General features: G+C 43.7%; 1 protein-coding gene across 4 annotated transcripts in view; it reads right to left on the bottom strand.

The window, feature by feature from the left end:
- LOC111155645 (interferon alpha and beta receptor subunit 2) overlaps positions 1-11,899 on the bottom strand; it is a 32,722-nt gene that overhangs the window by 8,592 nt on the left and 12,231 nt on the right. For 3 of the 4 annotated variants that reach the window (XM_022515919.1, XM_022515921.1, XM_022515920.1), the window contains 4 exons: positions 11,123-11,246; positions 9,647-9,819; positions 7,411-7,568; positions 3,900-4,068 (listed from right to left, as the gene is read on the bottom strand). In XM_022515919.1, coding sequence (XP_022371627.1) covers positions 3,900-4,068; positions 7,411-7,568; positions 9,647-9,819; positions 11,123-11,246 — 624 coding nt within the window. The remainder of the gene's footprint in view (positions 1-3,899; positions 4,069-7,410; positions 7,569-9,646; positions 9,820-11,122; positions 11,247-11,899) is intronic. The other variant, XM_022515922.1, reaches the window with a different exon arrangement.

Raw genomic sequence — 11,899 nt, 5'->3', positions numbered from 1 at the left:
TTTTAAAGATTTTACTTAAAATCTTTATTTTAAAGATTTTACTTAAAATCTTTATTTTAAAGATTTTACTTAAAATCTTTATTTTAAAGATTTTATTTATTTGACAGGCAGAGATCACAAGTAGGCAGAGAGGCAAGCAGATAGAGAGAGAGGAGGAAGCAGGCTCCCCGCTGAGCAGAGAGCCCGATGTAGGGCTCGATCTCAGGACTCTGGGACCATGACCTAAGCCGAAGGCAGAGGCTTTAACCCACTGAGCCACCCAGGCACCCCTCAATTTTATTTGTTTTGGTCACTGCCATCTCCCCAGCATCTACGAGAGAACCCAGCATACAGTAGGTCCCCAATAAATATTTGTCAAATGGATGGACACAGCTTTCCCTCAAAGCCTTCCCAAAGGAGCCAACCAGGTAATTTAGGACTTGACCAGAAGGGAGACATTTTTTTAGATCTCTGGTCTAAACTCCACCCAGATGAGTACTCCCCTAAGACAGCAGTGTTCACCCCCAAGTCTGAGGAAGTGAACACCAGTCCCAGGAGGTCTGTCAAGAATCTCCCACCATCTGAACATGTCTGGTTCCCAGGTTGGGCTAGTTGAACGTAGTTCAGGTGACAAGTCTCCACAGTGAGGAGTCCATGTTATGTGAACCTATCTGGTTCCTGAGTTTCAGAAAATAAGAATTGAGACATCCAATATTTGGATTGTGAAGGACACCTGTACTTGCGCTGTCTTGGGTAACGATACAAGAAGGGAGGCTGATTTGATATGCAAAATGATGTGCTCACACCACGTAAAGACAAAATGACATGACAATGTGCTATTGCATGACTGTTTCTAAGCGGGTAAAACAGAAAAGTCAGGGGAGAAACTGAGTCGTCACAGAGCATGTCAACCCCCAAAGAATGTGTGCCTTTGGTCTCAGACTTACATTCATCTTCCAGGTGGGGACTGAGTTTCTGCAAACCACCGTCTGTCATGTCATACTACTAATTTGTGTGTCTACTGGTGAGATTGTGATTCACAATAATAATAAAAAAAATATCTATTTGGTCTTTGTCCCCACTTCTTGGCATAGGGCTCTGAAATTTCCTAGGAATTTCCTAAGTGATAAGAGCAAGGAAGGTGAAGGAGTGTCTTTCGTTGTTCACATCCAAGCCCCTTTTGACCACACTTGAGTTTACTGTTAAGGAGATGACTTTGGAAAGCCTCTAAGGACGGAGGCTGGTTGCCAGGAGAACCAACTGGTGATTAGAAGGTTGGAACTTTCAACCCTACCGCTGGACCTCTGGGGGCAAGAGAGGGACTGGAGGTTGAATTAATTGCCAGTGGCAAAGGATTTAAGCAGTCCTACCTTTGTAATGAAGTCTTCATAAAACCCCTAAAAAAGACAGGGTTCTGAGGGCCTCTGGGTTGGGAAGTTGGGGGGTGGGGGTGGTGTGCTCGCTTTAAGAGGACAGAAAAGCTCCCTGCCCCTTCCCCTCATACCTGGCCCTATGCAGCTCTCCCACCCAGGCTGTTCCTGGGTCATATCCTTTTGGAATCCACCAGGAACCCAGTAAAGAAATTGTTCTCCTGAGTTCTGGGAGTCATTCTAGTGAATGATCAAACCCAGGGAGGGGGTTGTGATTATCTCCAATTTACAGCTGGTCAATCTGACACCCAGGTGACAACTTTGATCGCAACTTGCATTTGCAGTGGCAGTGGGACAGTCTTGTGAGATCGGATCTCTACCTCCAGGTAGACGGTGTTGAGATTGAGTGAAATCGTAAGACCCTGAACTGGTCTGGGAGGATGACTTGGAGTGCAGAAAACCCTCACACCAATGGAATACACAAGTATTCCATGAGGAGAGAAGAAAATATTTTCTCCAGTCCATTAGTTTTGTTTGTTTATAAGATCATGGTATAATACAAATACAAATAAAAAAATAATACAATAAAACATCTGGTCTTTGTTCCTAGTTCTTGGCACAAAACACCAGTTTCCTGAGTGAAAGGAGTGTCTTTCGGGGACCAAATCTGAGTTTATGCTGATGAGGCAAGGCAAGGCAGGGTGCTGGAGAGCTCCAGGATGGGGGCTGGTCACCAGAAAAACCAACCTGGTGATTAGAAAGTGGAAACTTCTAGTCTCACTGACCTTAGGAAAGGGAGAGGGGCTGCTGATCACATTTAGTTGCTAATAGATGATGGTTTAATCAATCACGCCTATGTAATGAAACCCAGTACAAACTCTTGTCAGCAAGGCTTGGAGAGGTTTCAAGTTGGTGGACACATAGAAGTATTTGGAGGTTGACGCCGCCTGACTCTGAGGGGACAGGAGCTCCTGCCCTATTTAAATGTGAAGGGAGGTCATGGGAACCTCTAGATTTGTAGCCAGGCTGGACAGAAGTTTGGGTGGCCTACACCAACTCCAGAGAGTGTCAGAAATGAACCAAATCGGTGGACAGTGAGCTGATGTTAGAGAATCGGTACGAGGACAAAAGTATGTAACTGCACTTGGAGTTCACGTTTTTGTAAGAGCTACAGGCATAAAGAATTTATACACAAGTTTAGGTTTGCCTGTATTTGACTGACACTCTAATAATGATTGAAGCAACACTTTTTCCCTTTAAAGATACATTAAAGGAGATATTTTTTCCTTTAAAATTGGTCTGTGTGTCATCTGACCCTGAGGAACACAGCAGAGTAAAATCACAAAGAGGAACTTCATGTGTCAGGCAGTGTGGACCGTAGGTCACTTAACCCACAAATAAGCCACACCCTTGACTGTTCCTTCCTCTCGTCTCACCTTACTGTCTGTACTCTGGTAAATGAGAACGTTAAAGAAACTCTAATGGGACTGGAAGAGATTATGCTGAGTGAAATAAGTCAAGCAGAGAGAGTCAATTATCATATGGTTTCACTTATTTGTGGAGCATAACAAATAGCATGGAGGACATGGGGAGTTAGGAGAAGGCAGTTGGGGGAAATTGGAAGGGGAGGTGAACAATGAGAGACTATGGACTCTGAAAAACAATCTGAAGGGTTTGAAGAGGTGGGGGGGTGGGAGGTTGGGGGAACCAGGTGGTGGGTATTAGAGAGGGCACGGACTGCATGGAGCACTGGGTGTGGTACAAAAACAATGAATACTGTTATGCTGAAAATTTAAAAAAAAAAAAGGAAAAAAAAATAAATATATCCTAGACTTCAAAAAAAAAAAAAAAAGAAAGAAACTCTAATGGGAGCTGGGAAATTCTGAAAGGCTTCCTTGGTGGAGGTGTTCACTTTTGGCAAAACAATCAGGGAACTTGTTACTTCCTGGGCAAATCAGCGGCAGCGAACTTTCCTAAGCCTGACTGGTCTCACTACAAATTTCTCCGTTTGGGGGAAGGCTCGGGAACTATGCTATTTACTGTTCTGATGCCTTTGCAACAGAAGGACTTCTCCGTCTTCCTCAGGGACTATCTCAGCCACACTAATGAGTGTTCCTTCCATGTGTGAGCAATAGCCCACCTTCCTGTGAGGCAGGCCACATCGATGAGCCACACCCGACCTCCATAATTTGACCCTTTGATACCTCTGCCTATAATTGCTTCCAGCATCCCTCCCTCCTCCAGCCCTTGGCTTGAGTAATGGCCAAGCTAAGGGTGCCCAGAACTGAATTTCATCCTGACTCCCTGAAATTGAAGCATTTCCATTTCAGGAGGACTTGACTTTATAAAGGTAGATACGGAACTGTCCCTCTAGTATGGCACCTTCAAGGGGACTCCATCACTTGGCTGTGACTGACCAACAGAATGCATCACTGTGATGGGCTTTCAGGGGAAGAGATAACTTCCATACTCCACGACTTTCAGATTCTTCTCATTAAATATGTTTTCCCACAGAGCAAAAGCTACACATGAATTTTTAAAAACTTATACCTGTGTCCCGTGCAGGTTGAAGGAGGGTACATTTTACTGGTGATCTGCGTATTGCTTCCAGATTTCTAGGCATAAAATAAATAGATACACAGTAGTTTGTGTTTGGAAGTAACTTGTCGATGACGTAAGTGAAATTTCCAATGACGTTTTCATCTAGTACGGGGTTATGCTGTGAAAAGAAGCCAAAAATCAGGAAGACTTTGAGGGAGAATTTTGTTTAGAGGCAGGTCTAAACAGTGTCTTTGGGGATTTGTCTTCAAATCTTAAACAGGGATAAAAATATTGGCTTGATGGGAAAAAGGATTTTTTAAGTTATTAGGGACCAGGAATTGATCGTTCAACGCACACTTTCAAACCACGAAATCTAGTCTAGCAACTTCATTTTATAAATGAGTAGAAAAAGTTTCAACAAGGAATAAAGGTTTCCATGATGCCATTTTACAAGATTATTTTGTCTTGCATTGAGATAACCCAGCAAAAATGAGAAAATAAAAAAAGATTGTCTTTTTTCATTAATGATATGTATCTACCCTTCAGAAGTGCTTTCATATGTATTAATGAATGGGATTTTTATTTTTTTATTTTTTTTTATTTTTATTTTTTTTAAAGATTTTATTTATTTATTTGACAGAGAGAGATCACAAGTAGACAGAGAGGCAGGCAGAGAGAGAGAGAGAGAGGGAAGCAGGCTCCCTGCTGAGCAGAGAGCCCGATGCGGGACTCGATCCCAGGACCCTGAGATCATGACCTGAGCCGAAGGCAGCGGCTTAACCCACTGAGCCACCCAGGCACCCATGAATGGGATTTTTAAAATGGTCTGCAAAGTTGGCATTATCTGCATTCTCCAGATGATGAAACTACCGCTCAGAGTGGTTAGGTAACTTTCCAAGGCCACAGAGCTTGTCTGGCAGACCTGTGGGTGCTGTTTAATTTCTTATCTTTTCCCTTAAAACACCTTGCCTCGTCCTTCTCACGTAGTTCTGTTCCATTTTGGAATTAAAGAGATGATACGAAGGTTGTTCTTCCAAGAAAAAACAACTTCTGTAACGTTTTATAGTTTTCAAAATACTAGCAGTTCTATGAATTAGGATTTCCAGCAGTTCAAATATGGCCTTCTGTAATAATGTTTTTCTGCAAGTTTCTGTTTAGAAGGAGGAAGAATTTAAAAAAGAAAGAAAGGAAGAGAGAAAGAAAGGAAGAGAGAAAGAAAGAAGGAAAGAAAGAAAGAGCAGGTGAGCCCTAAAGAACTAAAATCCCATGCATGGCCAATAAGCAATGAAGAAGAAAAGGGGGAGAGAAGTAGAAACTTCCTGGAAGAGGAATAGCCAATGGTAGCCGAGAATATCTAGGTCCCACACCTGGTGTTGCCATTGTGTGATCCTGATGATGTGTGAGATGCTTATTTCCTGTTTCCCTAAGCAAGCAGACATGCCCCTGAGCCTGACTATTTTGCCCCACCCTGCTTCAGATGCCCAGTCCCGCTCCAAGCCAAGGCCAACCCCTTCTTGTGCTCATCCATCCTCATCTCCTCTACGACGTGGCTCCGCCAGTCCCGCTGGGACATTCCATCTGCACATGAACGTCCGGTAACTTCTTCCATTTTAAAGTGTTCCTCCCTTGACCCCACTTTTCACCACAGAGTATCTCTTCTTCTCTTGATAGAAAAACTCCTTAGAAGAATTAGCTCACCTCACTATCTCCAATTTCTCGCTCCCTTCTCTTTCTGGAATCTATTCCTACCAGATCCTTACCCCAACATTCCACCGAAGTCACTCTTATCAAGGTCACCGGGACTTCCGTGTGGCGAAATCCAATAATCAATCCATAGTCTTCCTCTAACGTGTCCCATTTACAGCATTGGACCCAGTAGATCACTTTCTCCTTACAGAACTTTCTTCTCTCAGCTACCAGGACATCACTCTCACCTACTTCTCCTCCTACGCTGCTGGTTACTTCTTCCCAGTCTCTTTTGCTGTTTCCTCATTTGCTAGATCTCTACATTTTGAGTCCTCTGGGACTCTGACTTTGGACATCTTCTCTCTGCATATCTGCCTCTGGATGATTTTGTCTCTTCTCAAGGTATTAATACACACCAAGAAGCTAAAGACTCCTGTGGACATCTCTCCAGCTAGAAGCTCTCCCCTGAACTCCAGACTTGGAGCCTTCAACTCCTGCTCAATATCTCCTCCTGGATGCCTTGTGGGCACCTCAAAATGGACATATACAATTCCAAACTATTGAGATCCAACCATCTACCTCCTCTGTCCATAATCTACCCTATTTTAATGAATGGAAGGTCCATCCAGGTGCTCCTGTCTTTTTCTTCACCATACCGCACATCCAACCCATCCAAAAATACTGTCAGCTCCACTTGCAATACATATGCAGAATTTGACCACTTCTCTTTACTGCCGAGAAGTCCAAGCCACCACCAGCTGTCACCTGGCTTCCACCAGGAGCCTCTTCTTTTTTTCTTGATCTAATTTAGGCCAAAGACTATTTTTCTTTAATGAAGAAGATGCGAACTACCACCATTTCCCCCTTACAGTGTTGTCAATATCCTAATAAGCATGGCACTCTTATTTTAGAAATAATAATCTCAAACAGAATTAATAGCTCATGGGTTGAATATAAATTAGATGTAACTGGATTATGAGCTTTAAAGAAACTTGATACAGTCTCTGAGCTACATAAGCTTATTTCTTCCCTCTGTTATTTTTGTACCCTTCTCCTAATCAAAGGATTAGGGTGTTGATTATAATCCAAGTTGATATTAAAGGGAAAATTATAATTGTATAATTTGCTACTTCCTACTGAGAAGTAACCATCATAATAGCCTCTTCACTGATCTTCCAAATTCTACCTTTGGCCCCTATGATCTATTCTCAATACACCAGGTAGGAAACCCTGGAAAGCCTCGGGTCCTCCAGCATCTTCATGACACTCTGAAGCCCCATAAGATCTGAGCCCCATTGCCTCCATGACCTCACCTCCTTCTATTTTCCTGTCTTGGTCACTCTATTCCAGCTCCCCGCTGTTTCTCAAATCCACTGGGTCCGCTCCAGCCTCAGGACCTTTGACTTCTGGTGCCCTCTACCTGAAAAGCATGTGCCCTGTATCCTGCAGGTTGGTATCACGTACAAGGGTTTACACTTGGCAAAGGGCTATGCCCACGTAAGCTGCTCAAGCAGAGGCCACTTTCATTCATTCCACCATTTAGAATTTTGCCCCAGTTTGTACTGAAATTAGTCTGTTCTCTTGGTCTACACCACATTCCCTTCTCTTTCCTGTGTGTCCCCTGATGTGTGTGTGACTTATTCTTTGAAAGAAGACCACACCACTAGGCTAAGTCAACATATTTCCACAATGAATGAACTATGGAGACTTCTTCCCTCAAGCCAGACCCCATCACCTCAGCCTCTTTACCCTTAATTGTTCTAGTCATTACAAATGTCTTTTTTTTAAAGAAAAACATATTCATGGCCAACTCAGAACTGTTTTGACCACTTACCTTCTTGACAATCTCCCCTGACTGTTCTTCGATGATAAGTGACAGGTGAAACTGTAATAGTTCTTCTAGTATCTTGGGAAGGACGGGTGGAAAATTCACATTGACGTTAATGTGGTCGATAAAGTTAACAATATCAAACTCTGGTGGTTCCAAAGATACTGTTCAGAAAACAAAATCAGAAACAAATCCCAATATCTAACCGTACTGTTCCCAGTGCTGTAACATAACCTGACTTCTTGACAGCTATCTTGTCTTTAGCCTGCCTAGGGTCCTAGTTGAGGCATGGGTTGTCTTTGTTTTATTTTATTTTATTTTTATTTTTTTAGATGTTATTTACTTACTTGACAGAGAAAGAGATCACAAGTAGGCAGAGAGGCAGGCAGAGAGAAAGGGAGAAGCAGCCTCCCTGCTGAGCAGAGAGCCCAATGTGGGGCTGGACCCCTGGACCCTGGGGTCATGACCTGAGCCAAAGGCAGAGGCTTAACCCACTGAGCCACCCAGGCGCCCCATATCTTTGTTTTATTGGTGAAAAACTGAGAACAATAAAAGTGATGTAATTTGCTTAATGGAGAAATGGAGGACAGGTTTGGGGATGGAAGTCAGTCTTTCCCAATTTTCAGGCTGTATTCTAAACACGAAAGTAAAAATGACTTCTTTTTGTATTGTGATGATATCCAACTGTTGCAGAAATAGCAGAAAACACAGTAGACAACTGTCCCTGAATGTGGTTAATCATCGTTTGTCTACTGTGTGTCTATTGTGTATATGTATATAAACTGAACTAGTATAGACACACACACGCATCTAAACTAAAATTAAATCATTCTTACCCACAGTTTTGCATGGAATATATTGCACTTAACTCATCTCATAAACATATTAATGCATATTTATCTCTATCAAGGGCTGGCCAAATGGCTTGTGGATTGGGTTTCTGTACAACCTGCCAGCTCAGGGTGTTTTTAGTTCTGAAAGGGTTGTAAAACAGTGAAAGAAGAATTGGTGATACAGTGTTTGATGTGTGATCCGTAAAGCCTGAAGTATTTCTTTCCTGGCCTTTATGGAAAGCTGGATGACACCGATACTCATGTGAATTTTTGTGGTTGCTTCTGTTCTGCTAAGTGGTTGGTTGTACCATAATTCCATTGATTTGCTATTTTGAATATGTGATTGTCTCTACACTTTCTGAATAGAATCATTGTGTCAATGAGCATTCTTGGAGCTAAATCATGACATTTACCATGATTGTTCTTTAGGGTGAACTATTTTTTTTAAAGATTTTATTTATTTATTTGACAGAGATCATGGGTAGGCAGAGAGGCAGGCAGAGAAAGATGGAGAAGTAGGCTCCCTGCGGAGCAGAGAGACCGATGCGAGGCTTGATCCCAGGACCCTGAGATCATGACCTGAGCCGAAGGCAGAGGCTTAACCCACTGAGCCACCCAGGTGCCCCTGTGCTTTTCTTTCTTTTCTTCTTTTTTTTATACACACAGATATGTATATTTCTACACACACATAAACATACACGCACCATTCCAGTGGATTGCCCATTCAGGATGTTTGTGACAGTGCGGATTCGGTCGTTTTCACTTTGGTAAGCACGTATGCGTGAGTGCACACTCACACAGCCTTTAACAGGGAGCTGAAATCGAATCTTTCTTTTGGAAACCGGTTGCACAGAAGGACACTGAAGAAGTGCTGGAGTCTGGCTGAGGACCACTGACCCTGGGACTGTTAAGGCAAGGGCCATAGGGAGCTGATTCCAGTCACAGGGGAAGAAGAGAGAGGCAGACCCACTCTCAGGCTCTGGTCTTCTCTGAGACTGGGCACTGGTGTAGGTAAGAGCTGCTGGGTTATGATCTGGGGGAGGGGTTGCAGTGTTAAGGAAAGCATTGGCCCAAACAGTTGAGACAGCTCAGACACAGGCCATCTCGACCTCACTCTCTACTTCCTGTCAGGTTCTTGAAATATACCAGAAAGTAGTGGCCATTGCTGCCGGGATGCCTGCCTCACTCGGACACAGAGGAATCCTCTCCAAAGTACAGATCATCATCCCACTTTTTTGCTAAGAAAACTGAAGCTCGGAGAGGCAAAGTAAATACTTCACAGTTCCAGAGCTAGGAAAGTGCCAGGGTCAGGCGTGCCCTGAGTCTGAGACACGCTTTGCCGACCTTTCTGCTTCATGATCGAAGCAAATATTGATGATGATGGAGATGATAAAGGGAGATCTACTCACTGTATGCTGCCAGGAAGAAATCGACGAAACACGTGACCAGCGTTGTGTTCCCTCTGAACCCGTCAACTGTGACGGCGTACGTCTCGGGCAGGACCTCCCACACATCCGTTAGGTCACAGAATGATGCTGTGATATTTGAACAGTGCTCCACAGTCTTCACACCGTCTGGTCTACTTTGAAAGGAAAATAAATGACAAAAGGAGAACTTCGTGTTTATGTGATGAGAACCCACTAACTGTATGCCCAGCTTCTTCGTTTTGTTATGGCTCTGCCCAAATATCACTGTATCAAGTCGTCTTCCTTAACCATCTTATTTAAAATGGAAATACACCTTAGCCCACAGTGTCCACCCTTTCTCTCCTAATCCCTCTCGCCCGTGTTTATTTTTCTGCACACTGTTTACCAGCACCTACCACATTATGTCTTTATTTGTTTATTGAGATCCCTGCCTACTTTCAGAATATCTGCTCTAGGCCTCAGGAGGTCAAGGACTTGGGTTCACGGTTCAACCCCTGGCATGCAGGAGATACTCAGTAAATATTTGCTGGATGAATGAATGAGCAAACCCTTATGCTGTTGTGGGAGAGGCCCCAGTTCTCCCTGTAACCCTCTCTCCCTCCAAGGATCACATGGTCCAGTCCCAAGTCAGCCTGTGCTATGTAGGGACAGCAGAGACAACTGATTTCTTGAGCTTCAGAAAGGTAAGTGGGTGGTACATGTGACCGCCTAACACAGAGAGAAACTAAGACTTTGGCAGGCAGCAGAGAGACTCGCAAGAGGCCTTCTACTGGGTCAGTGAGTGGTGGTAACAGCTGTTAGCCAAATAAAGAGCAAACAGAAGAACATTGGGAGGCTCGACTGGATCAAAGCAACCACTTAGAAGGGTGACATCAGACGTCGGAAGAAGAGAGCCATTGAGGGCTCTTTCCATTATGTTATTCATCTTTGGACACTCGGCTCAGAGAAGCTGAGTTCTGTGCCCCAAGATGACGGCCCATCAGTGATCAAGCCAGACTGTGGACCTGGGCCTCTCCTGGTCTGGGCCAGACAGCTTTCTGATGTGCCACACGGCTCCCTGAGTAAAGAAATGTGAACCCATTATCAGTACGGTCGCCAGGTCTTTGGACTCCCGTCCTCAGAAAACAGCGTATTCATTTATTCATTGACTGTCCAATGAGTTAGAGAAATAATCGTGAAAACGATACACAGTGATTATTTTGCTTCTGCGGCTCTGACGTGTAGAGATGATTATAAATACAAGTTTTGTCAAAACTAGTTTGAAACTGTTAAAAGTACTCAGTTTAATTAAAAGCGGACTTGGACTTTGAAAACTCTGAACTCAGAGAGAGAGAGAGAGAGAGGGAGAGAAGAGAGGAGCTCTAACACAGGGAATATCATGACGCTTCCCCATCCCCATCCCCCAGTTAATATAAAGAGAATATATTTAGCAAGGAAAAAATGAAATGTCAAACCAACCTTATAACCGTGTACTGTAATGTATAGTGATCTGGTACGATCGAATGGTTTTTCACTTCCCAAGATAAGATGACCCGGAAATTGCGTAATGTCACCTTGAAAGTGCAAGATTTGTCTGACAATTCTAGAGGAAACAGGAGAAAAAAAAAAGGAAACACTGAAATCTGGAACCCAGGGTTGTCCAATCGGTCCCTTGGGATCTGGAGCCCACATGGTCTTGGGAACACGGGAAGGACACGGTTTTAGCGGACACGAGAAATGAAGTAACATAACTAATTCATGAGCAACACGTCATTAGGGCAAGGATCCGTGTCCACCTCATTCTCTCAACTCAACTCCAATGCCTCCTGTAGTCCCCCTGAGCGGCTCGGCACACTGCCTGCTTTCCCTCCTCTGAACTTCCCATCGCACTTTTCTCCAGTTATGGAAGTAAGGGACAGACAATGCATGCTCAGACTTTCAGGCACTTAATCTGAGCAAAAATGCTGAAGTCGGTGCTAGGAAGAGACCCATTCTACAGACCGTGAAACTGAGCAGTTGAGTTATATAGTGTTACACAGCTGGGATGAGGCGGTAGCAAGGGAGACTTGAAAGCTACACCGGTCAAGTACCGTTTAAATTTAAGTCTTTTCTGGGTGGAGCGGGGAGGGATAGGGTGGTTGTGTTATGGACATTGGGGAAGGTATGTGCTATGGTGAGTGCTGTGAGATGTGTAAGCCTGATGATTCACAGACCTGTTCCCCTGGGGCAAATAATACATTATTTGTTAATAAACTA

This window comes from Enhydra lutris, unplaced genomic scaffold (assembly GCF_002288905.1).
Source record: "Enhydra lutris kenyoni isolate GAN:26980312 unplaced genomic scaffold, ASM228890v2 scaffoldscaffold43, whole genome shotgun sequence".
Classification (NCBI taxonomy): Eukaryota; Metazoa; Chordata; class Mammalia; order Carnivora; family Mustelidae; genus Enhydra; species Enhydra lutris.
This window is presented reverse-complemented; position numbering and strand designations above follow the sequence as displayed.